Raw genomic sequence first — 27,572 nt, 5'->3', positions numbered from 1 at the left:
TATGGTGAGTTTTTATTTCAAAATAGCAACTCGTATCTTGCCCAAATGGTTATTCTTCATGTGTAAACCTGGAATAGTTAGTTTTGGTGGCCTATAGGATGCCAGGGCAATCACGGCTATGCCTGATTCTGTCCTCACCTAAGATCCATCCATCAACACACACTATCCAACAGGCGTTTCTGGAAAGTGAACAGGAGTGGAAACCTTAAGACAATTTTTCCTTATATTAGCTTAAACACTCTGGCCAAATATAGCATTCCCACTGCTACTTGGCTGAAATTGGTTAACTTACCACAAACCAGGGAATTAATCTGTATCCTTCCTGGTGTTTATGACTTGGCACCCCACCATATGTTGTATTTACACACTGAGCCATTGAGGGCTCTAATTTGATGAGATTTTGAGAAGGACATTTTGTTAGTTCTAAATTTTAAGACAGTGGTTTTCTGCGTGGTGGCACCCCTGCATATATTAGCACTATCTCAGGGACTCCCTGTAAATAATGACATACTCCTGAGTAGCCCCTGTCCTAGTTTTAGAAAGACCGTGTCAGCTACCCAAAGAAAATGTGTTCTATTGGTTTTTAACAACAGAAATAGCACATAAATAAGATGATGACTCTCGAAAAATTCAAAAACCTAATGACAGATGGACAGAAATCTGATAACCTTGAGAACCCCAAGACCATCCTGCAAACCCATAAACAGAGGGCAAGGGACCCCAGTTTAAAAACCTATAATTTGATAATATTCTAAAACTAGAGTAATTTATTTAATTTCATTGTAATATTTTATATCTATAGATATCCTTTTTTGTTTTTTGTTAATTATCAGTGCTAATTGACTGTAAAATAAGTGTTATTAATTTAATATTACTTTGTGTCCATAGAATATATATGTGCATTTTGTAGTAATATTCACACTATATAAATCCAAGTTGTTGTAATATCAATGATTTTAATTTAGTATAAAATTAAGTTACTATTCTCCTTAGAGCAGAAAAGGTTAAGAGGAGATCTGATAGAGGTGTTCAAATAATTTTGACAGAGTAAATAAGGAGAAACTGTTTTCAGTTGCAGAAAAGTCGGTAACCAAAGGACACAGATTTAAGGTGTTTGGCAAAAAAAACAGAGACGACGTGGAAACATTTTTTTACACAGCCGAGTTGTCGTGATCCGGAATGCAATGCCTGAAAGGGTGGTGGAAACAGATTCAACAGTAACATTCTAAAGAGAACTGGATAAATACTCAAAGGGAAAAAAATTACAGGGCTACAGGGAAAGAGCAGGGGAGTGGGAGTAATTGGATAGCTCTACCAAAGAGCCGGTACAGGTACGATGGGCTGAATGTGCTGTATCATTCTATGATTAGTTTATTTCATTTCAATCATGTATTTTATAGAAACATAGAAACATAGAAGATAGGAGCAGGAGTAGGCCATTCGGCCCTTCGAGCTTGCTCCGCCATTCAATGAGATCATGGCTTATAGTGATAGATTATAAATATTTGTTTTTTTAACTGAACAATAGGAACAGGAATAGGACATTTAGCCCCTCGAGCCTGTTCCGCCCGCCATTCAATGAGATCATGGCTGATCTGCAGCCTAACTCCATATACCTGCCTTTGCCCCATATCCCTTAATACCCTTGGTTAACAAAAATCTATCAATCTCAGATTTAAAATTAACAATTGATCTACCATCAAATGCCATTTGCAGAAGAGAGTTCCAAACTTCTACCACCCTTTGTGTGTAGAAGTGTTTCCTAATTTCACTCCTGTAAGGTCTGGCTCTATTATTTTTTAGACTATGCCCCCTAGTCCTAGACTCCCCAACCAGCAGAAATAATTTCTCTCTATCTACCCTATCTGTTCCCCTTAATATCTTGAAAACGTCGATCAAGTCACCCCTTAACCGTCTAAATTCCATGGATATAAAGTATTGGTAATCTAACAGCTATTGCCGGGCCATGTTTAATAAGGTTTTGGTGCTCTGATGTTGCCTGTGAACCAGTTGGTGAAGTTCTTTGGTGCTGCTTGCAGAGTGCCTTGTCCCTGTGACCCAAGCAGGAGGAGCTGCAGACTGTAAAGAGGGAGGGAGCACTAGGGTGATGTCAGCAAGTGCGCTGTTGCGGGCTTCAGTGAAGTAGCCCTGAGAGCAGGACTTTAGATCAAGGAAGGAAGAGAGGAAAGCGGTGGCTTCAGCCTAAAAAAAATCACCACCGACAACTTTTTGTTGTTGAAAAATAATCTTCAACCCCTCCTCATCAATTTTGTGTGTATGTGGATCTTCTGTGGGTGGAAATACTCTCAGCAACAAGGAAGAAACAAGAACAATCAATCGACTTACAATTGATTGAATATATGAGCCTTCAATAATAATAATATAATCTATATACCTCGACAGGAGAAAAGGAGACGTACGCGGCATCAATCTTGAGCTGTAATCGAAGCTGTGAAGAGAGAGAGAGAGAGAAAGGGGGGAAAAAGTCTGCTTCCACTGACTTTGAGGCAGAGAGACGGTGTGTGAGGGAGGGGGAAAAAAACCTCGAAAAGAAAAGTAAAAAGTTGGTTCTTTTTCGGTGAATTCGAAAAGAAAAGTTGTTGTTGTTAAATTTCATGAGGTAAACGTTGTTTATTTTTTAATTTTGATGTAGTTTTTTTCCCCCCTTTTTCTCTCTCTCTCTGGCCGTCAGTTGTTGAGTGTGTGCTATGCACATCCGGGCCATCGGGCTCGAGGAGGCCATCATTGTTCGCTCGGGGAAAGGGGGGAAAAGCGGCCGCTGGCAGGGAGACATCAGCAGCAGCAATTCAACTTTATAAAAACAAGATAAACCACTCGGGAACATGTCCAACCAAGGGGCCAGGAGGAACGGGCCAGTCAAGTTACGCCTAACCGGTAAGAATCTACGTGAATCACATACACACACACTGTACGTATTATAAGATCTGGTGCTTCTTTAAATGGATCCTTCCTCTCCCTTTCTATTCTCCCCCTTTTTATTATTTGTGAATGGAGAGCTTGTTTGTAGGAGTGTTTTCCTTGAGCGGCAAAATAACCAAGTCAGGTTATTTTTTTGCTTTGAAAAAAAGTGGTTGAACTTGAATGAGGTTTTTATTGGTAATTTTTCATTTTCTACCTATTGAAATTATTGATTTTTTTTGCGCGATGTTGTGCAGAAAGGTGGTGTCTTCAGACAATTTGATAACCAGGAGATTCCTGTTTTTTTTTTAAATTGTAGGTTTCGGTGCTTGTAATACGTCCTGGGCCTGGCAAAGTAAACTCTTGGTGTTGAGGCTATTCCTGAGAAGGGGGGAGGATTTTCAAACAACCTTCCTGTTTTTCCCTTGTATATGGAATGTGTATAATTGGAAATGAGCGTGCGTCTAAAAGTTCACTGGATTTTATTAATCCAGTCGTATTTACATTCCCACCCTTCGAAAGAAGTGCAGCAGCAAACTTGGCAACAATTCAAAGTTTATTTTTTGTTGCCTTGTGTTATTACTGCACCATGTTTATATTTTTGTTCTATGTCCATGGACTTCCACAATGAAAATATGATTGCATTATTTTAGTCTGGAACTTAGTTTCTGGAAAAATTATGGCAAAATAGCCACCTCCCAGTTTTGGTATTTTACAGTAAGGACAGTGGGTTGGATAATGTTTCCAAAATAGGAAATTACAGCTGATATATATTCAATTTTTCAAAGCTTATTGGGATGGTATGCTTGTGCTTCTGAGTGCATTTTCATTATCTGATGCTGTGTGCCAGCTTGGCTCGGAGGTCGCACTCTCGCCTCCTGAGTAAGAAGGTTGTGGGTTCAAGCTCCATTACATACTTGTGCATGTAATTCAGTGCAGTACTGAAGGAGTGTTGTCAAGAGGTGTCTTTTGGATGAGATATTAAACCAAGGCCTTGTCTGCCAGCTCAGGTCATCTTAAAGGATCCCATGAGACTGTTTTAAGAAGAGCAGGGAGTTGTATGTGCTCTTGTTTATCTTTATATTTTATTTGAAAAAGTATCTAACATATTTAGCAAATATATTTACAAAATTTGGGCAGTGTCCCATCTTAGTACAAACTTGTGGCGTCTTCAACTTTGAGTCTGTCTGAGAGAAGTAGGGTACCAATTGTTCCAGTATTATTTGAAAAAAATTTTTTTGTTTCTTTTAAACAGTTGTCTGTTGGAAACAACTTATTTTGTGGTGGGGGGAAAAAAATACTGTTTTGACTTGCCTGGAAGAATTTTTTTTAAATTCATTCGTGGGGTGTGGGCGTTGCTGGCAAGGCCGGCATTTATTGCCCATCCCTAATTGCCCTTGAAAAGGTGGTGGTGAGCCGCCGCCTTGAACCGCTGCTGTCCATGTGGTGAAGGTACTCCCACAGTGCTGTTAGGGAGTTCCAGGATTTTGAGTCTCAAAGAAACGCAGATACAGTGCTAAGCTAGAGTGAAAGTGCAACTTTTGGGCACGGGTGACAGAGCCAGTGAAAATATTTAGCTGTGGTTCTGATTCTGAAGTGTAGTAAATGTATTGTGAAAATGCATGACTCTGATTGCAATTGTTATTTAAGCATTCAGTAGGTTCTGCTTGGGTTTTAACCAACAAAATGACTGGCTGACTTCCCTAATGGCTCAGTAAGTTTTTCCCGTGAGTCATACAGGTTTGGAAGGTCCCAGGTTCAATATCTAGTCTTTGCTCAGTTAACTGATCTCAACCAGGAAAGCAGTATCTGTACTAAAGTTGGCCTCTGTTCCCTGGGGTTAGGGAGGGGGAAATCATTCAGGCTTCCTGCCCCCCCCTAATTGCTATTCAGTTATCCATGCTGGAAGTGTGCATGTGCATGTTGGGTGATAACAGTATGATACTGGTAGTTGAATAGCCTGCTGACACTTGATGTCCAAACTCAGGCATGTAGAATAGACACTTAAGCAATGTACCAGAGGGTGCCCAGTGCCCTTGGAACTGTATCCCAGTAAAAAGTAAATCCTACAGTAGAGGAGGCAAGTAGAGAAAATTGGCGAGAAAAGAAAGAAAAAACTTTTAAAAATCTATTAATTAAAAAAAAAAAATCTTGAGTTTAGCAGGTGCAATTATTGGAGTGTTACAGTTGGCCTCACCACCCCTTGGTTTGAGAGGGGTATAATTAGCATGGTTCCCACTCCTTTGCCTTCCAGTAATCCATACAAAAAGTGCACTGTTGGTTGAGGCCATGATTGGCTCATTAGTGATGCTCTCCACAGTCAAATACGTTGCTGAAGATTGGTCATTTGGGCAAGGTACCAGGGGGCTGGTGGAGCGCACAAGGACCACACGCCAGTACAAGTATGTGACTTAAGGGATGAAAGTTAGAGAAAACACATTAGTCCTATTTCAGTGCCATTGCCCTACTTTTTAATGATGTGTTCAGATTTATTGGAATGCCCTCCAGTAACTCTCAAGGTTTAAATATTATAAAGATAGCAAAATAATTATACAGCGTGTACAGTCTGCAGTGTTATAACAAATGTATTGAGGGATCAAGATGACATCATAAATTGCAAGACCTTGTGCAGTTTGTCAGCAGTGTGTCATCATTGAGAGATGTCACTGTCTTGGAAAATGCTCTGAGTATCTGATGTTTAATTAGGGCAAGTGATTTGTTACTTAAAACTGGCACTTTCACTGCTTTTGGAGCTGTTTATGTAAACTTGTGCAATTTGCTGTCCAAATATTACAACAGGTTGAAAGTGCATTTTGCAGGATTATTTGCACTATTTATAATGTATACAAACCTATGGGAGAAGGAATATTTAGTCAGTGTACTTTTTGTTCAAAGTACTTCCTTCCCCCTTTTTATAGAAGAAATTGTCTTGCCTTTAATTGCCTTGAATTAATTTTAAAAAACAATAGAGACCCTGGAGGAAGATCTCTTTCTGTGCTCAACAAGTATCCCAGTGTGGCCCCATTGCAAACAGCAGGGCTGAAGGAGACTTGAGTGGCTCTTGAGCTAGTTTGAAGATGCCTGACTCCAGGAAGCACCAAGTTATACTTGCATAGTACATTTAATGTAGCAAAAGTTTGGCCTGTTTTTCTGCAGATCTTCTGTTGAGGTTGAGGTAGGGGAATCTGAGCACCCCAGCAGAAATTCCAGGCGGGACTGTTTCCAGTAGTTGGAGGGTCCAGAACGAGAGGATGTAAAATAAGATTAAATATAAGGGATTTAGGAGAGAGCAAGGTAAACTTTTTTACACAAAGGGTTATCAGACTGTGAAATGCACTACCAGAGTTAGAGACTGAAGTGGAGATCCTGTCAACTTTTAAGAATAGGTAAGGTAGGTGGTTGAACGAAGGAGGGGTAAAGAGATATGGTGACTCGGTAGGCACATGGGATTGGCACAACTGCTCATGGAGGGTAAACATTAATGCAGACTGGCTGAGTTGAACTGCCTGTTTCCATGTTTTTTCTATGTAATGCAACGTAAAGACACTTCATGGGGCAGGGGTTGGAGGGACAATTCTGACACTGATCGTAACTTGGGAGAAGAATTAGGGAGATGATTGAAAGCAAAGTCAAAGATGTAGTTTTTGAGGGGGCTTTTGAAGCTGGGGACAGTATGGCAAGGTGGAAGAGAATTCCAGCGAGCAGGTCCACGATGGCTGAAGGCTCTGCCACCGATGGTGGAGTGGGGGTAATGACGCACAGTAGTTCAGACTCGTGAGCAGAGTCCGAGTTGGGATTTAGGGCTAGAGAAGCTTGCAACTGTTGGCTAGAGTAAGGCTATATAAGGAATTGTAATCGAGGGCAAGTTTGGAGCCAATGGAAGTTGGTGAGGATAGGGCTGATGGGCTCAATTTAAGCAGGCTGGTGGAACAGGATGTGGGCAAGTGAGTTCTGGATGAATTGCAGTTGGTGTTGGGAACTCCCATTTACATATGGTTGGCCCAGACTGTTCTGGGCAACACATCCACCACATTTCTTAATCTTTTCCCTCTCATCTTTCAGCCAGGTTTTGGAAAAGTTCAGTTTGGAGGTGGCTAAAGTGCGGATAAGGTTTCAGCAGGGTTTCCAGCCTTTAGCGTGGTTACCTGGTGTCTGGTGGCTTCAGCGCAGCTCAGGCTAGTTTGAAGTCATGTTCTCTGCTGTTTGCATTGGAAATGGGGAGGCTGTTCCATGTATTTGATGTCACCAGAGTGGGAGATCCTGCATGAGGGTCTCCCTGCTACCAATAGAATTGAGTTTTATTTTTAAAAAGGTGATTTTTTTTTTTTTTTTTTTTGATCTATGAAAGTGGGAATACTTTGCTTCAACATTTCCCATTTTAAAAGGTTTCTTGCTGGTGGGGACGTCATGGTGGAAGGTGATAGACAGCAGGCTGCTATGTTCACATTAAACGATTTGGCAAGCTGTAATTTTGGGATTTATTGAATTGAATTTCACAAGGGACAGAAAGAAGCGTGGGGCATATTTGTCTTATTGAGGTTTTTTTCCACTGAAATATATGGGAACTTTAAGATCAGAAAAGTGTGTGTTAGTGCACTTACTCCCTCTTCAAAACATATCTCCATCAAATCTTTAAAAAAAGTTTAACTTCCATGTTGAGCAGTATTGTTCAAATGCGGAGTGGTGAGAGCAGTGAGGGATTTCTAAGCCTGGTATTGTGAGGGAGATGAATTAACATGCACAGAGTTAAAATGACTCTGTGCCATTTCAGTTACTCCAGCAAACCTATTGCTTGGATAACTCATTATTTTAAACTAAAATGCCCAGAGAATCAGCAGAAATGAAATAAAGTTAATTCATAATTCTTTGTGATGGCAAGACTCCCTTTTTAATAAAATTTGGCCATTTAGAGATACATACTGTACAAAATAAAATGTATTTACACAGCAAGATGATTCCCCTTACATTTAGGATAAGGTAAACTGCATTATGATGGAGGAACAAATTGCACTGTGAATAGAGAAAGTTCATTCTAAAATGTAGGGGATACTGCATATGAAGTGGTGGAATTCCCTCCTTTTATTTGAAGTGAAGGAGAACACATAACTCATCGGTAGCAAATTATGACCAAGTTATATGGGCTTCCCGCAAGTAAAATAAACAATTTGAAATGTAGTATTCTATTTCTACAGTATGTATTTGCAACGTCTATGTTATACAGTGATTATAGGAGTATTGAGTGCAGCTTTGGTCTAGTATGGTTTTTGCTTATGTATTGGAGCAGTACCTAATGCCTCAAGTTGCTAGGAGTCATTATGAAGTTACTGTTTGGTCTTTGGAGAAGGAGAGTGTGCACACTTGTCGTAAAAACATGATGTTGGCTCGGCAGGTTAAGAAGAAAAGAACTTGGATTTATTTAGCACCTTTCACAACCTCCGGATGTCTAAAACCACTTTACAGCTAATGAAGTACTTTTGAAGTGTAGTCACTGTTGTAATGTAGGAAACACGGCAGCCAATTTGCGCACGGCAAGGTTCTGCAAGTAGCAATGAAATAAATGACTATCATCTGTTTTTAGGTGTTGGTTGAGGGATGAATGTTAACCATGACACCGGGAGAACGCCCCTGCTCTTCTTTGAATAGTGCCATAAGCTCTTTTACCTCCACCAGGGCCTCGGTTTAATGTTTCATCGGAAAGACAGCACCTCTGACAGTGCACCTTAGTTAGCACTGCACTGAAGTGTCCGCCTAGATCATGTGCCCAAGTCTCTGGAGTAGGGCTTGAACCCACGACCTTCTGACTCGGAGGCAAGAGTTCTGCCACTGGGCCAAAGCTGATGCCTAAATGAGATTGGTTCTGTTTTAGCTAGGTGGGATTTATTGTTAAGTTGTACATTTTTTTTGTAGGTCAAATGTGCAGTACCCAGTAACTTACATTTTGCACTTTTTTTTGTACAGTTATCAGTCCAGAATATTTAGGGACAATAATAGCAATGGAGCTCCCATGTTTACAACTAGTGCTTGTTTATGGTTAGACTGTACAGCTGTTTGATTTATTTTTAAACCATGAGCAGTTCATGGGCGAGTAGTTTTGATTTGTTTATCACCTTGTACCTAGAATAAATTCTCCATTTCTTATAAATGTGATAAATAAATACATATATGCGCATATGTAGAATATGTAAAATATTTTGCCCAAAATGTTTTAATATCATGAGCACTTCTATTTTGTTTAAAGGGTGTGGAAGAAGGAATTGGCAGATAAATTGCCCCATGCTGAGTTATTGTGGAGATGTGGCAGAAAATAGTTTTTGTTGATTTTAATGCCCATTTTTCTGTTGGTTCTTCACAATTTATTTCACCGATACAAATTTACGTTAAAGCAGTGAAAAAACTAAATATTTCTTGGGCAGAAAGCCTGCAGTATTGGCACTGTAGAATGTCCGCTTTCCTCAGTAAGGGTCAGGTTGGGCGGGTTAGTGGTGCTATCGCCTCTGGGTAATATTCCAGCCCCGTACTAAGATAATCTAGGTGGACGTTCTAGTCTCGAGCTGTGAGATTGCTGCACTATTAATGGTACTGTTCTTCTGAGGACGTTAAACTGAGCTCCTATTTGTCTTTCAGGTGGATGTTAAGGTTATGAAGGAAAGATGGTAGGATTGGTATTCTGGAAGAATGAGACCAAAAGGGATTTTTCAGTTAGACCAATCTAATTCTATTCATAAACATTGCAGCTCACACATTATTTTTTATTTTGCTTCTGAAACAAGTCAGTGCCTCACTTTATATAAAAAAAAATGTATAATAATTTAGAGGATTGGCAGCATGATACAAGACAATAATTCACTTGAGTGGTTCTGATTACTCCTTGTTATTGTATTTTATGTTGAATAGTAGGATCACGATTACTTCCTTAAGCTTGCTGACAGCGTGTTCTATATATAGTCTGGTTGTTGTAAAATCTTAAAGTTCAATTTTTCTTTCTCTTGCTACTCTGCTGCTATGGTGAATGTGGTAAAGCAGTGTGATGTAAAATGAATAATAAACTCGGCAGTAGGGAAGTGGGATCTGAAGGCATATGGCATTCATGATTGGCATTGCACCAACATATTGTCCCAGTGGATTGCAGAGAAATATACCATCAACAGTGCAATGCCAATTATTTACGTGACTTCAAAAGTTATCCTTAAACCTGCTGAGCCATCAGCAGAGCTAATCAGGTGAGTAGTGGAGTCATTCAGACCAGGTGTTCCATGTTCAATCCCTAGTTTGTGATGCGTTTGCTGATCTCGGCCAGAACAGTTCCAGGGATTCTACCTCCTTACAGGGAATAATCATCAACGGTACCGGCTACTGATTTTCGTGAAGTGTAAATATGGGCATGTAAAGTAGTCTACTTGAATTGTGAAAAATGCCCAGCAGTTTGTCTGGGGACAGCTATTTCAGCTATATAATACCGGGATAAAGTATTGTTGCTTACAGGCCTGTCACTGGAGGTGGATATGGTGGGAGCAATTTGAGGTGATGAATATTATACAAGAAAGATATCATGCAGCATTAAAGCATATTGGCTTAAGTACTTTTTTCCCTATAGCATATTGGTACCAATATGCCAAACAAGCTTAGTAGTAACACTGATGGAGTTTTGCTTGATTTCCTTTGGGGATCAGAGACTATTTGTGTAGAACTTTCTCCCAGAAGGTTAAATAGGTTAAGTAGGATTCATGTTTGAACGATTTGTAGAAGGACTGGTCATGTTTTTTTTCGTTCCCTGTTTTCTTATTTTAATACATCTTTTATTATTTAGTGAGGTATCCTAAATTCCAAAGGCAGACTGAATTAATCGTAGTAGATCAGAAGATGTGATGTATTTTCAAAGGAACAAAAAAGCCTTTTTTTTAAACCACATCTTTAATTGGTTAGCTTCAGCCTCTTGTTCATTGGTTGCTAGGGCATTGGTTGTTTAGTGTTGGATGTTCAGTAATAGACAGATAAAGGGGAGTTGTTGGTCTCTTAAACACTTGGCGTGTTCTGGTATGTTCATGTGAGTAACAGAAATGATCAAGAATTGCCTCTTATGATTTGAGCATTGTAATGATTTGAGCATTGCAACTTATGATTTAACAATGTGTCAAGGAGTTCAAAACATTATCTACACTGTAATTAATTATGGTTCCCTCCCCATCCCCCATAAAATCTTAGTGTTGAATATAATTCCGATCTCTCTGGATCCACCTTCCTTTTAGGCCAGTGCTGTTTGACCTGGAGACCTAGTGATGCCATGTTCTTTTTAGTTGCAAAGAAGTGCATTTTGTGTCACTGGATAAATGAGGTGTACGCCCTTGTAGTTGGAAGTACCAGCCTATGACGCAGAATTTGAAGCATTGATCCAACAGGCATGGATAAATTAGCAAAATCGTGTGGGGAAGGAAGGCGGGGAGAAAGTGGGGCACGTTATCATAGTGACACAGGACCTCAGTAACTGAGCTGGAGTTTTTCGTTACGTGAGGAGCGCTATTCAGATACAGGAAACTTTCGATTTACCGGCACCTAAATAAACGGAAATCTCGGTTAACCGGCAAAATTCAGGAGTCGGTTCAGGTAAGTTTCACTTCATATTACTTGCCTTCCTCGATCTGTTGCTGTGCAATTGGGTGTGGCTGCAGCTGTTGCTAAGTTACAGAGACGCTTGGAACTTGTGGCCATTGTTCTGCACCTGTTGCTAAGCAACAGGGTTTGTTGCTTTATACGGAGCTCTCGGCTCTCTGTATCTTTTACTATAGCTCTCGGTTATCTGGAACTTTTGATGAACCGGCACCACGTCGGTCCCGTCGGTGCCGGATTAAAAAAAAGTTTCCTGTACCTTGTTGCCTGGTCTCTTTTGAAGAATGGCCATTTTGGTGAGCTCATGGTGGATTTGATGCCCATGAAAGTGCACTTGGCATGGCTCCGTACCTTCAGGAGAGTGAGGAAGGAAAAATAAATATTAAAAAAAATTAAGTGTGAAAAATATAGTGTAATTTTTTTTAATTAGCAAAATTATAGTACATTATAGTTAACCAGAGCTCCTTCCTTGTTAACCAAATGTTCACGTAAACCTTTTTAAAATTTGAATGTGTCAGAGTACACAAGGTATGTATCATGATTCCTTGGTCTCATCCAGACCAGCAGGGAAGAGGATGTGAGCAGCAACATTGACTGGGGTCAAGGAGCAGGCAGCTGCTGACTTTCCTGGATGAGGAATGGTGTGAATCTTAAAAGATTGAGCGTTTCATGATTTTATTCAATTTCACCTCTTAAAAGTGATGTTCATCCTCTTGAAGCTAGCGTTCAGATACTTGTCAAAGCCAATCAGTGGCCACATGATTATGCAGAAATATGAGCTCAGTTACACAATCGAACATCCTTGTGGGGAAAAGAAATTGAACCCCCCCTCCCCATCCACAAATTGAGATCTTTAGACAATAAGTAAGAACTCCGTGTGCACACATTGCGAGCCACCATACACAAAGTCCCTCCCTCCTCGTCCCATCATTCTCCCCCACATCCTCTCCTCCAGCTTCACTCCTATCCTTTCACCCCAATCTTGTTCAGTCCCATCCTTCTTCCTCCCTCCGCACCCCATTTCCCTTCCCCCCCCCCCCCAAGCTTGAAAACTAGGAAGTGGTTAGTAACATTTGGAACTTGCTAAAGATGGCCCAGGGTTTATTTTCCTTTTTACCTCGAGTAGTCTGGAATTTATTTGTCTAATGTGACAGGTGTGTGGATTTCAATGCCATCAGTTGACCCAACCTCGTACCATAATTCTCTGTGATTTCAGTGAAGCTACAGCAGGCTCACAGACAGTGCAGTGTTGCAGTTGTGCTGGGGTGGCTTATATCTTTTTTGCTTCAGCAGTGATGATGACGGGTTATACCTAACACTCTGGAAAGCTTCAGCCTCTGCTCTGTAAAGTTCCCAGGCTGGAAGACCAGTCCAAAAATTAGTTAATTTAAACCAATCTGATACCAGCCTTTCTAGTCTCCCAGTCTGGTCTGGGAGGTTTAAAAGGCTGCAGCTGGGCAGATAATCCATTCAGCCTGCTTCTTGTATGAAACGCCTATAGATAATTTCAACTACAGTTAGTTTTGTCAATTAAAGTAACTAATTAAAAATTGGCATTGTGTACCTAATATAAGAAAGATCGGGGGCTGGATGAAAGAGCTTGCTGGCCACGCGTTTGACACTTGTATATATTGTTGTACTTGTAAGTTACTATTCTATTCTGTAAATGAGTATTCTTCTTTTCTTAGGCAGTCCCTCGGAACCGAGGATGACTTGCTTCCACATTAAAAATGAGTTCGCAGGTGACTGAGTCCAATGCGGGACCTACAGTCTCTGTCACGGGGGCAGACGGTGGTTGAAGGGGCGGGCGGGCGGGTGGGTGGGTGGGGTGCTCGGGTTGACGTGTGCTCCTTGCGCTGCCTGTGCTTGGCTTCCGGTGAAGAGACTTGAGGTGTTTGCCGCCTCCCTGGATGCTTCTCCACTTTGTGCGGTCTTGGGCCAGGGATTCCCAGGTGTCGGGGATGTTACACTTTTTATCAAGGAGGCTTTGAGGGTGTCCTTGAAGCGTTTCCTCTGCCCACCTGGGGCTCTCTTGCCGTGCTGGAGCTCCAAGTAGAGTGTTTGTTTTGGGAGTCTCGTATCGGGCATGCGGACAATGTGATCCGTCCATCAGAGCTGATCGAGCATGGTCAAAGCTTTGATGCTGCGGATGTTGGCCTATCCTGCCAATGGATTTGTAGGATCTTGCGGAGGCAGCGTTGGTGGTACCTCTCTCTAGTGCTTTGAGGTGCCTGCTGTACATGGTCCATGTCTCTGAGACATACAGCAGGGCGGGTATCACTGCTGCTCTGTAGACAATGAGCTTAGTGCTGGGTTTGAGGTCCTGGTCTTCAAACACTCCAAAATTAGTAACAATTGCATGTATATTGCATTAAAATGGGCAATAATTTTTGCTGAAATATTTTTTTTAAATTGTCTTGAACGTTTGTCCTCGAGTCTTGAGGTACTTCACAGAGGTGAAAGGGGAAAAATGGATTCTGTGCCAAAGGAGGAATTATTGGAGGTGATCAAAAGCTTGGTCAGAGGTGGTTTTAAGGAGGGTCTTAAAGGAGGTGAGGGAGGTGGAGAGGCAGAAGGGTTTAGGAAAGGAATTCCAGAGTGTGAGGCTGAAGGCACAGCTGCCAATCGTGAGATAAGGAAGGGGAATGCACAAGAGGCTGGAGTCAGAACAGAGCGTTGGGGACTTGTAGCGCTGGAGGCGGTCACAAAGATAGTGAGGGGCAAGGCCATAATGGTGGTTTTGAAGGAGGAAATATGGCAGCAAGCATAGGTCTGATGAGGTGGTTGGGAGGTCAGAAGTGGGGTTGGAAAAGAATTGAGGGAGCAGGTGATTGACGTTTCAGCAGAAGAACTGTGCTGAGAACTATGGGGGTGTTGAGGGAGAAATGGTAGGGGTCGGTTGAGTGGAAAGCAGGAGAGAGAGCTGACGGTTCGGAGAGATGGGGCATTTGGAGGAAGCTGAACAGGGCTGCACTTCCAGTATATTTCTGTATTGTTAAGATTTAAGCAGCGGCCCAGAGAAACCCACTAGTCAAAACACTGCAGATTGTAGCGTGACAGTGGGTATTCCTGGGAAGTGATGTTTTGAATACGAGATAACTCGGAGGAAGCTATGTGTGCACACAATTAGGGGTAAGTATTTGATAATGCAGCGAGATTATTTTGTGATGAAGAAGAGATAGTCATAGCAAGCAAATGCCAGATTTCCTGAAAATTCCAAAGTGTTTGTAGTGAAGTCTCAAATTTTTGTTTTCTGTCATCTTGAGAAGATTTATTTACTAGTAACATAGATATTTGGAATTTGTATAGAAGAATGCATGAGTCTTCCACTTGGCCTGTTACACTCCTTGTAAATCACTATTTGTGTTTATTATTTTGTATTTTATGCCATCTTGGTTCTCTGCATTAGCCTTGTGGCTAATTCCACTTCACAGAATCTAGTCTCAATACTTTCGAATTTCCTCGATTTTTAGGTAAAGTTCTGTGTCATTGGTTTTGTCTTTTACATGTGGATTAAAGTAATACACCCTACACATTCATTTAGTGTCATTTTGAAACGGCTTTAGTTGTGAGGTATTTAGCAAATATCTCGCTTGTTTATTTGCTAGCCCTCTGCACTTTGCCCAAGTAGGCATTCTTTGTGTAAGCCTAGAGTGTTGGCAGGCTTTCAGTATTGGGTGGGAAAGTGGCCATTAAAGCCAGGACTGATCTAGTCCTCATCTGATGTCCACACAAATGTATTTGCTAGCTGGAGTTATTCAATAATGATCAGGAGCAGCAACCTTGACTTATTCTATTCATCTCCCTTGTCTGGGGCACTGAGCCTGATTATAGAGCTGCTACTGCCTGAAGCTATGTTATGTAGTATGCACAATTTTATTTTTCAACACTAAAAGGCTTAAGCACACTAGAATTGTGATGTTCTTGTGCATCTAAAGTTGCACATTTCTAAATGTTCTACCGACCATAGAGCACATATACCAAAAACGCTGTTTACGGAGGTCACGGTCCATCATCAAAGACCCTACCCACCCCAGCCACAGTCTGTTCGCCCTCCTGCCATCTGGGAGACGCTACAGATGCATTCGCACCCGTACGACCAGATTTAGGAACAGCTTCTTTCCCAGGGCTGTCATCCTACTGAACTCCACAAATAAACTCTAAAGCCTGCACATCTGCCAATGCACTTTATTATGGTTATGTTTATGTTAATATATTACAAGCCAAATGTATGTTGAATGTTTAAATGTCTTAATCTAAATGTACACTCTCGGGAGCCGCAAGCCTACATTTCGTTGTACTGCACCTGTGCACTAACAATGACAATAAAGTTGATTATTATTATTATTCTAAATATCAGATTTGCTCTTCAGGTTAATGTGTATGCCATTTTACAGGAATGCTGTGATAAGTGCACAACAAATTGTGGCAACATTGCACATACAACAATAGTACCTTGTTCTTGTGCAATTAGCCTACCTTAAGCTGCCTTATTTTGTTAATTGTGTTGCACAAAAGGTTTACGCTCATGTCATGGTATAAAAATGGAATACATGCTACATTATGGATTGCACAGTACTTCTAGATGCTCACATTCAGAATCTTGTATAGTTACACACTTTATGAAGTGCCTTGGGACATTTTTTTCTTTTATTAGAAGCAATATATTGAGTGTCAGCCGTGGCTCAGTGGGTAGCACTCTCTCGCCTCCTGTGTCAGATAGTTGTGGGTTCAAGTCCCACTCCAGAGACTAGAGCCCAAAAATCTAGACTGACACGCCAGTGTAGTGCTGAGGGAGTGCTGCACTGTCGGTGGTGCTGTCTTTTGGATGAGATGTTAAACCGAGGCCCCGTCTGCTCTCCCAGGTGGACATAAAAGATCCCATGACACTGTTTTTGAAGACGAGCAGGGGAGTCATCCCCGGTGTCCTGGCAAATATTTATCCCTCACTCAACGACCAGATAAGGTCTTTTTGTTATGTTATCACATTGCTGTTTGTGGGAACTTGCTGTGAGCTAATTTGCCTACCACGTTTCCTACATTACAACAGTGACTACACTTCAAAAAGTACTTCATTGGCTGTAACGTGCTTTGGGACATCCGGTGGTCATGAAAGGCGCTACATTAATGCAAGTCTTTCTTTACATAAATGCAAGTTGTTGATAGCTTTGAGATGACTACGTAATGGGGCTGAGATCATTTATAGTCAAGAGGCTTGGGGCATGTGGGGTAGGGGTTTCATTAGGTGGGAGGTTTTTTTTCAGTGAAGTAATGGTTAAGCTTTACATTACCTGGCGTGCTAACATTGCTGAGGCAATAGACTTTTTTATTCTTCCAGTTTTCCTCCTCCTCCTGACAGCTAATTCATTGGCTGTTTGGCTGTTGCACTGAAGCGGACACTATTCACTTGACCTGTATACGTGCACATTCCAGCAGGAGGCACTGGATAGTGCCCAGGAGTAGAAATCTTGTCTAATTTTACACTCTTGTAGGCTTGGGACGCCAAGTATAGTTTTAGTAACCCTACTGCCTCCCTGGCTAATATCAAGACAGATTAGGGATAGGACCAAAGGCCGACCTAGGCTGCAGGTCTCTGTGCCACGCTGGATAGTGAATTTAGAAAAAAGGGAATAGTGAAAAATGACCTCTCAAATTTAAACTTGCCCAAGTGTGCTGTTTGGGCGAATGCCAAAGGGTTTGCAACTCCACAGTACTGTTTACATTTTAAATCAGTAATTTTGAGTTTTCTTGACCATTTATTCCTCCTCCTACCTCCCCCCCCCCCCCCCCCCCCCCCCCCCCCCCAAGTCAGTGAAATATTACCAGTTTGGAAAAAAAAATCATAAGCCAGAAGGAAAAGACTGAAATGGGATTAGGCACCATTTTGACAACCACTTGTATATAATTGTGCATAAGGTGATGCACATACACGATCCAACATTCCAGTCAACAAAAAGCTGGAGGGGGGAAAAAAATCTATAACCCATGTATAAAACTCTCCAGAGAATGGGACATTTCAATTTGGCATGCTTCCATTGCTGTATACGGATGGGGGAGGGGGCAGCACTGGAGATTCCAGAGTAGACACAGGAGGGGGACTGGGCCAGCAGGTGAATGTGTTCCCTAGGTTGAGCTAAAGTACCATACCCCTCAAGAACTCTCGCATTAGATGACGCTGCCCCAGACTTTCAACCCCCCCCCCCCCCCCCCCAAAACAGGCCTAAATGTAAGCGTTTTGCATGAACGTGTTTTAAAACCACCACCTCCAGAGGAAGAAATCTTAGTGAATCGTCTTGCATTTTCTAGCAGTACCATCTCTAGCAAATTTGTAGTGATTTTGATCATCTTAAAATGAAGATGTAGCCCAAAGTTGTAAATGGCATTCTCGAAATATTTTAAAATGTGACTTTATTTCTTTCACTACTACTATGCAAATCGAGTCTAAAGCTGAAGATTAATTCTTGTGTATTTGCTGAATTATTCTCTTTCTTGGTCTTGTTATCCAATCAAATGTTTACTTCCTGAGACCCCCTTTGATCATTTCAAGATTACATTGGAAATATCTTTATTCTCCAAGATTTGCTTGTCTTTTAAAGTGTTCATTCTCTGGGAAGACATTGCAGAGAAATTCACAGGCAGAACTACAATCATGTTATGATCAGCTGACCAGGGGCATGTTTGTAGCAGAGTTACTCTATCTTCCATGATTGAGGTAGGAGCAGGGGTCTCCTGGAGGAGGTGAGCTAGATGAGGGCAGGAGGGGAGAAAGGGCAAAAACCAACAAAACTATGAATGTTTAAAGCTAGATTGGGTCAGAGAATGGGGGGAGGTTGTTTTTTTTTGAGGGATGGGAAGGGGAGGAAGCGGTCGAGACAGCTGCAAGGTAGAGAGAAAAAAAAACCATGAGTTCCTTCTCGTTACTTGTCCTCAACGGTGGACTGGGCGGGGAGAGGTGTTTTAAGGAGGCAGTCGGTGTGGTGAGAGAAGAAGCCAAGAGTTATCCTTGCCGTCCAGGATCATCCTGGAGTTTTGAGGGGTTTTGGCTCGGAGTGAAGCACAGTAATGCTTAACTTGGGCAAGCCAGATCAGACAATTGCTGACCAAGCTAGTTGTATTCCTTGTATGCTTGACTTTGCGTACCACCTGACCATAAGGGAGGGAAAATGGGCGGCTGTACTATGGGAATGACCGACGGTGAGAGACACTGACACATTTTCTGGGGGCAAAGACATTAAACACAAATGATGGAGCAGTTCAGGTCATCAGTGACAGAAGTGTCTTGACGTACAACCAAATGCAAGTGAGTTTGTGATGCAGCTGGGAAGAGTTTTGCCGTGGGTGGATAATGAGAATAGGGGGATTGGAGGAGCGTAAAGGGGATGGGTGTGGTCAGAGATGGCATTGTTGGTGATGAAGATTGTGGGTGCAGAGAGATGGAGGTTAAGGGCTTGGCCAAAGATCTGGATAGAGGAGCTTCTATGAAGGGTGAGATTGAGAGAGGATGGCTAGAGGAGTGGAAGTGTCGATTGAACTCTCCTTGGTGTAGGAAAGGGAGGACACCTCAGTAAGCAAGTTAGCATGAGGCTTTTGGGGGGTGGGGAAGGATAGTAAATGAGAATTTTAAATGAGTTGTGCGAGATGGAAGAGTGAGGGCCAAGAGGAAAATGGGAGTAATGGGCTCAAATCTGAAATAGCAGCCAAGCTGTGAATAACATCATAATTCAAGGCAGTGATTCTTAACGTGGAGAGAGCTACAAAGCATGAGAAAAATAATTTTAAAAAGGGAACAAATGATAAATAGACTCCCAAGAAAGTTCTATATTTTGTGCCTAGAGCAATCTGATTTCATGCGTGGCTGCTTAATTAAAATTATAATCGCTTAAGCCTAGGATTTCTGATTGGTATTTTAATGTTGGCGCTAACCTGTTTAAAATGAAAGGGTTAATGCTGGTAAAATAAAGTTGATTGGAAAATCTAGACTCGAGTATTGTTTGCACAGCACATTTTTGTAAAGATGTACTTCATTCATGTTAGGTTCATATCAATGGCATGTATATTGTGAAACTGAACCCACAAGGGCTGATGTGCATGCATGTTTTCCTGATACATGATGCCAAAATTTGGAGATACTTTGGATTTAGTTGAAAGTCTGACTCCAGTGATAGTTATGTTTCTACTTTAGACTGTCTTTTAAACATGCACATCCTAATGGGCTTTAGTTTATTGCTTGTTTTCTCCAGTGATCAAGTATGTGTCTATTAAAGATGCAGTTTAATTTAAAAAAGTGATGTTAGTCTGGCTGTCATAATATTGGAGTGTTTACTGTGAGACCCTGGTTCAATTATGCAGTCCATTGGTGTTGGTGTTTTCCCTTTATGGCAAATTTTTCTAGTCTGAGCTGTGTTGCCCTAGATAGGGTATAATTTTAATTCTTCCCTTCCCACCCCACTACTCAAGATTGCTGTTGATTCAATCAACAAGAAAAATTTAATGTTCCTGGCGGTGTTTGTGGGCTGGGTCATTCTCCTAACTTGTCTAGAGAGAAGTGAAGAAAACATTTTAATAACCAAAGACCACTTACTCTGGCAAAAATTATAAATATTTATGCATGCTTCCTAGTAAATATGTTCCCTTGCCTTGCATCGCAGATTTTTTTTTTTCTGTTACTTATTGCATATTGATATGACTTGAAGCATGGATCGTACTCGACCAGTATGAGAGAGTACAGTATTTGGGATTTTAAAATCAAATTCCAGGACTGACTGAAATGTCTGGTATCAGAGTTGGTTGTCTGAATATTCCGAAAAAAGAAAAGTTTGCAGTGAGCTTTCTTCGCAATGTTTATAAGGAACAAAGGTCCCAGTAGCCTACATGTCCCAATGCCCTTTGTTTTCTACAGGCCAGAATGCACATTTTTAACCTGGTCTTATGTTAAATTTGTGAAATGTGGCAACCTAAAATGGTATAATCCTAATTTTCTAACAAGCTCCAGTTAATGTTGGTAGCATATACAACAACCACAACAGCTTGCATTTATATAGCACCTTTAACGTAGTAAAACTTCAAAGGAGCGTTATCAAACATCATTTGACACCGAACTACATGAGTTATTAGGACAGGTGACCAAAAGCTTGGTCTAAGAGGTAGGTTGTAAGGAGTTTCTTAAGGGAGGGGAGAGAGAGGTAGGGGGGTGGAGAGGCTTAGGGAGGGAATTCAGAGCTTCGTGCCTTGGCAGCTGAAGGCACGGTCGCTGGGGAGATTAAAATCGGGGATCTGCAAGAGGCCAGAATTGGAGGAGGGCAGAGATTTCGGAGGGTTGTAGGGCTGGAGGAGGTTACAGAGATAGGGAGGGGCGAGTCCATGGAGGGATTTGAAAACCAGGGTCAGAACTTTAAAATCCAGGTGTTGCCGGACCGAGAGACAATACAGGCCAGTGAGCACAGGGGTGATGGGTGAATGTTACCTGGTGGCCATTAGGATACGGGCAGCAGAGTTTTAGACGGGGTCAAGTAACAAGCCTCGAGGTAACAAAGGCACAAGTGAGGGATTCAGCAGCAGATGAGCTGAGGCAGGGCGGACGGAGAAGGGCGATGTTACGGAGGTGGAAGTAGGCGGTCTTGGTGATGGAAAGTATGTGTGGTCGGAAGCTCGTCTCTGGTTCACGTAGGACGCCAAGGTTGCGAACAGTCTGTTTCAGCCTCGTACAGTGACCAAGGAGAGATACTGAGAAGATACACATGTTAATGTTGTATGTCAAAGTGTATTACAGTACTGTGTTTCCAATTGTGTATCAAAATAATCCAGGAAGAGGATGAAATTAATTTCTTATGGCCACTGATGAGTTGAGTAATTTAAAGCCCTTAACTCAATTATGCAACTTAATCTAATTACTAAGTAAAAAAAAAAGTCTTTTTACATATTCATTTTTAGAATAGTAAATACATAATGTGCCAACTGTATACACACTTCCAGTCACAATCAGTATAGATGAGAGGAGGCCATTTGACCCATCTAGTTTTATCCTTCCATAAGGATTGACGGTTCTCCACTCAACTTCCTCTTTTATGACTCGAGTTTTTGCTACCATTATCCTACCTGTAAGATAATTCCTGGTATTAATCACTCTGTGAAAGAGAGCTTCGTGACTTCATTGCTGAACTTGCCTATACCTGTGGCCCCTTGTGGTTTAACTTGAAATAGTGCTCTGGATTAACCATTTGTACTCCCAACTATTCCCTTGTATTCCTCCTATAATGTCTACTCTCATTTGCCTCCTTTTCAAGACCAAAGGTTTTTTTTCTCTTTAATAACTCAGCCCCCTGACAGCAGTGATCAGTCTGTGGCCCTTTTCTACATATTTTGGACTGGCGCTGATTACAGTGTAAATTGGGGAGAGCAGTGCATGAATGTCTTGGATCTCCATTTAGATACCATACTGCAAAGTCCCAACACTAAGTTAAAAGTGCCTTATGGTACAGGATTGATTTTATCTTTGGTAAGATGTCATTCAGTTGTGAAAACTGTTTCAATTGTGAATAAAAGAAGGGGCTGATATTTACTTTGAAGTAATGACCATGATTTTGCAGCTGGCATTCCAATAGTTTTCCCTATGGAGGAGTCCCTATTTCACATTCTGCTATTGGACCAACCGTGAAATTCCAAGAATGCTGCTAAACAAATCTATAACTTGCATGTTGGTGTCATAACGAGTGCAAGCATCTGTACTGCTTTCTGCTCTTGTCAACACCAGTCAGAAATCCACCTGCTGCTACTGGCACATAGATATACTCAAGTGGCGAATCTGATGTACTAAGGTGTTTTCACCACCCAATTCTTTGCACTTCATACTGTGTTTTGTCCTAGCTGATGATTGTCTTCTTGGCTTGTTTATTTTTTTTCTTAAGCATTGTTATTTTTTATTAAAGATCAATCCTAGATTTAGGGGAGTGAGGAGTTGGTGGGAGAACTTATAAAGTTAAAAGAAAAATGAATAATAAAGGGGAATTTGATGGTGAAAAGATGAGTTTAAAAAAGAAAGGAATATGTCTTTTCTTTCTCCTTCCATCTGACCTACTTTCTGGAGATGGGAGATCATGAGATTCCACTCTTTGACACACACAATCCAAGTTGGTTTGTTTTGTAACAGTAAGTTCTGCTGTGGATGAAGTGCATTTTCAAAGTTAAAGGACATCCACCTGGCAAGCACTTCTAATCAATGTTTAAGCTGGGAAGAACATATTCTTAAATTAACCTGGAATTAAAAAAATAATAATTTAGCTATATGGACTGAAAGTAAGGCATTCAGTCAAGCATGAATTAAGCAAACAACACTAGTGTGTCTTATGACGATGGTGGCGAGATATCTTGGGAATGTCATCTGATTTTTCCTTCCAAAAATGTCTTCCACACTTTGGAGATGAAAAATTGGCTTCCACAAGGACACTTTTCTGATTAAATGCTCGGGTGCAAAAAATATTTGGCTAAGACGACCAGTTACAGTAACGTAAACGTGGAGAATTGCCTTCCACATTTGCACTTGAAGTCCAGTATGAATATTAAGTTAAATACAGTATTCTATAAATGCACTTAGTGTAGTATTTAATTGCTTTTATGGGTTCAAGCCTTGAGCACATAATCTCGGCCTGCGCTTCAGTGCAGTGCTTGGAGAGGTGCATTCTTTCTTTCAGATCAGACTTCAAACCAAGGCTGAGTTTGCTTGTTCCAGTGGTTCAAGTTTCATGAAAGTTTCCATGCTCTATTTGAAGAAGAGCAGGGTGTAATTTGTCAGTTTTTCCTCCATTATTGGCACCACCAAAAGGAGATTTCACTGGTCACTCATCTCACTTGCTTTTGTTGAGCCTGTTGTGTTCAGTTTGACTGCCATGTTTGCCAAATATGTAATAGTGACAGCATTTCAAAAAGTAATTCACTTCGATGTCCTGAGGACATGATAAAGCACTCTATAAATGTAAGTGCTTTCTCTTTATTTATTTTAAATTATGTGAAACCCGTGTGAGCATAACTGGTTCCCGACGTTTGGGTCATGCACAGCTGACTGCAACCCAGGAGTAAATCTGTCAGGATTTGTTAAATCCGGCAGCTGGAAGACCAATTTTTCCCATTTTCTTCCCACACTACAAAGTGAAGCTGAATGTGACTGTCGCTGAACTGAAAAGTGAAAGAAGGAGAGCGGTGTATGAACGTCAGTTCAGAATTGTTTTTAGTTCATGACCTAGTGCGTTGATGTCCTCTGTCCTTTGTCCATCAACACTAATGTAGATTGATCTTTTAAACAAATTTTAGTGGCAGTCCTCTGGTAAGAGCTTAATTTTTATGCTGAACCAAGTGGGCAGAAATTGGATGTAAAAGGGAACTGCTCCACTGTCTGGTTCAGTTGTTAACGATTATGTAGCGCACCATTAATCCAACTGAAAATATGGAAAATAGCCTGTGTTTCTTCAAGAAATAGTGGGCTTCCTTTATTTTTGTTTTTTTGATTGTGACCTCTAAAATTTAGCCACATAGAAGAGAATGGTGTTTGTTTGAATTTTGGCTAAAACCCACAAAAACAGTTGTTTGAAACCATAAAATAATTCACATTTTACTTTAGTCTAAAACATTTGTCTGCTTTCCTTGTAAATTATAATTTGGGAGACAATTTCTCTGGTGCTGATAATAGAACTGATTTGCAGTGTTGCAAACTCATATGACCATGGTATTCTGCTGATTCACTATTCAGTTTGTCATTTTTATGAAACATCGAGTGGAAAAGGAGCTTCTTAGTGTTTGCATTCTTTTCTTTCTGAGCATAACAAGGCTATTTGTGTATGAAATAATCAAGAGACATCTGTCATCTCCCGCCCTCGCATTGTTTGGAAAATAATGAAATACTGTAATATGCTTGACAATTTGGATTATTCAAAATGTAAAATATACTGGGCATAAAATTTACTTATGATTGTAAATTCTTTCTTGATAAATGTGCAGTAATGGTGTCCCAATAGTTAATCATTCACTTTGAGTGTCATCACGCATCAATAACATGGAACATGCTGGCAGTCTGGAGTGTTAGTTGTTATTGGCTCAAAACCAGGCCAAAAATTGAATTAAGCCACTCTAAAATTAACAGACTATTATTAAAGTAAAAAAAGCTTTGATTTTGAAGCAGTAATCAAATCTTGGGGTGTCAGATAACTTGCAGTTTTGACGTGACGTGACTTCCTCAATTGGATTGCTGCCTTTTGATTTACTCCCGGTATTTGTTCTTTTATGTAATTGTATTCTCTCAGCCTTCGTAATGAACAACAGTAGTCTTTTTAAAACTCTGGTAACTAAAGGATCTTTTGCCAAAATGCCCAAAGGCTTGCAGTTTATAAAAAAAAAAAAAAAAAAAATATATATATATATACTTTTTATGTTGCTTCTCAATGGACTGTTCACTGGTGGTGTAATTGACTGAATCTGTCAGGTTCTTTGTATTCTCTATTCAATCACCATCATCCTGTGGAATAATGCAACTGTAACTGGTTGTTTATGCTGTGCAGTAAAGATTTTAAACTTCCAAGTGCTTCAAGCTGTTGGTTTGAAAAATATTTTCTTGGGTTTGCTGTTACATTAATTCACATTTAATTCATTTTTGTAACATCTTTGACTGGTTTAAATTAATTCATGTAAAATGTATTGATTGGGCTGTTCTTTGTGAGGGATGATAATTGCTGAAGTGGAAATTGTTCCACTTTTCCAATACTGAAGCCAGTATAGAATATTGGCAGGTTAGGTATGGAACATTTTAGTGGCACCATTAGGATAGCTGCTCAACAATGCAGCCACAAGCACTCTATCACCTTCAAAATAAATCTCGGATTGAACAATATATGTTACTTAAGCTAAATGAGGCTGTCTGTTGAAACCCAGAATTCAAAATCCAAGATATATTCGAATTTATTGAAATTTGTCCAATTAGAATGAATTTGGCCTTTGGCTGTTGAGTCCATCATAGGTGAATTCTAGGAAGGTTGTTATGATGGATAAAGCTTGAAGGTGTTTATAATACTGATTCGCACCATGAAATCTTAGTTTTTCTTTTTTTTGGACCAATTTATTCCCTTCCCTCTGCTCTTAAACTGGTCGACAACTTTGTGGGCAATCGTTCCATGGGTGTTGGCCATCCTCTGGTATTTTGCCATTTTTCATCTGCAAGTCTTGACATTGATTGTTGGCAGACTGTTCAACTTCAGTGACACCGCACTCGAGCTCAAATCTCTCTTCACCCAAAATCCACGCATTTCCAGCAGCAGTTGCTGGGTAGTAATCAAGCGCAAACTCCTCCCTCCCTAACCCAGCTCATTGTATTGCTGCTACCACTGCTCTGGCTGCATAGACTATGGATGAATCTGGGACCATCCTAGTCTGTACGGCTCAGTTGTTCCTATATTAACCAGCTGACCCAACAGGGAGGAGTCGGGGCGGGGGGGGGGGGGTGGGGGGAAGGGGGAATTGTCTTCTCATTTTCTAAATTTAAATTTGGCACCCAAGTTTAAAAAAAACCAAAAAAAAACCACTGATGCAATTGTGTTAGGCTAGCACGCATCAGATACGTAGCTGTGTAAAGTAATTTGCACAGCAGTTTATTAAAGTATGGGCGAGTGCTTTTTTGTGGTACAAGTTGAGTGTCCCGAATCCGGCAACCTCAGGACGAAGGCTGAGCCGGTTTTCAGGTTTTTCCGGACTTCGGAACGTGTTTCTGATGTTCGAAGTCTGGAAACGCCTGAGCCCAGGTTGCGATATTTCCGGACTTCGGACATCAGAAACACGTGCCGAGTCCGGAAATGCCTGGGCTCAGGTTGCGTTTTCAGTAAGCCTCCCTCGGGGTGTCTGCATTCCGGAACATTTTACGGATTCCGGACCCCTGCCACCAATCGTTCCGGAACTCCGGATTTGGGACGCTCAACCTGTATTAATCTTTTCAGTGCCATTTGCCTCTTTCATGAGCACCTGCAACTTCTAATAGCTCACAAGTAGCAAATATTGCTGCTTCCCCCACCATTTTTAGGTATGGAGTATTGTCATATTATTGCAGTTTTGGCCCTGCAATGCTAACGCCCAACCTGAAGGGGGACCAGGAAATGCCCTCCCAGTCTTTGTTTCTCTCATCCTTTGCCTTAAAAAAAAAAAAAATCTTTCCTTCTATTGTGGCACAAATCCTGACAGTCCACTGCTACATATGCACATCACACCCAGCTGGTTCATTAATGTCCTTTAGGGAATGAAACCTGCTTTTTTTTTTTTTACCCAGTCTGGGCCTAGTGTGACTCTAGTCCTATCCTAATGTGGTTGACTCTTAACTGCCCTCTGAAGTAACCTAGTAAGTCACTCATTTGTATCAAACCACTATTGAGCACCTTCAGCACATGGACTACAGTGGTTCAAGAAGATGGCCCACCACCACCTTCTCTGGACAACGAGGGATTGGCAGTAAATGCTGGCCATGCCAGCGATGCCCACATCCTGAGAATGGATTTAAAAAAATACTTATACCCTGCACTCCGCAGCATCAATAGTTTGCATGTTATAAAGCCTTTTAATAAAACATCCCAAAACATTTCAGAGATGGAAAAAAGAAAGATATTGAGCAGTGGTGGAAGAAGGCTTCGGAGTTTTGGCCAAAGGCAAGATCAAAGAGTCAGCCATGAACTTTGCATTGTTGAGCAGCATTTTTTCAGGTGTCTCCCATGTGCATGCTGCCTATCTGCTTTGACAAATCATAGGTTTGTCGAATCATGACCCTTCATAATTAATGTTAGGTGGTCACTGCAGACCCAGGTGCTCTTTAAAACAGACTTTCACTGTACAGAAAAGACCAGTCTGGAAATGAATAGGAGCAACTCGGTCTGCTTAATTATCCTTCACAGAATATGTTTATATAAACACTCCTCAATATGTTTTCTTAGAAAAGTCTATAAACAAATCATTGCTTATAACAGATTAAAATAGTGGCAAGTTTCCTGCTGCTGCTGCATGTCTCCCTGTGATGTCAGCATTGAAAGAAT

The 27,572-nt window shown here is 41.0% G+C and overlaps 1 protein-coding gene across 3 annotated transcripts in view; it reads left to right on the top strand.

Moving 5' to 3' along the window:
* Positions 1 to 2,766: 2,766 nt before the first annotated feature.
* Positions 2,767 to 27,572, top strand: part of smurf2 (SMAD specific E3 ubiquitin protein ligase 2) — a 215,705-nt gene continuing 190,899 nt past the window's right edge. The window contains exon 1 of one of the 3 annotated variants that reach the window (XM_085963890.1): positions 2,767 to 2,895. In XM_085963890.1, the coding sequence (XP_085820016.1) occupies positions 2,844 to 2,895 (52 nt within the window). In that variant the 5' untranslated portion in view covers positions 2,767 to 2,843. The remainder of the gene's footprint in view (positions 2,896 to 27,572) is intronic. The other 2 variants (XM_085963892.1, XM_085963891.1) reach the window with 2 other exon arrangements.

Source organism: Somniosus microcephalus, chromosome 21, assembly GCF_052327205.1.
Source record: "Somniosus microcephalus isolate GS21.2 chromosome 21, FLI_Smic_1.0, whole genome shotgun sequence".
In the NCBI taxonomy this organism is placed as follows: Eukaryota; Metazoa; Chordata; class Chondrichthyes; order Squaliformes; family Somniosidae; genus Somniosus; species Somniosus microcephalus.
This window is presented reverse-complemented; position numbering and strand designations above follow the sequence as displayed.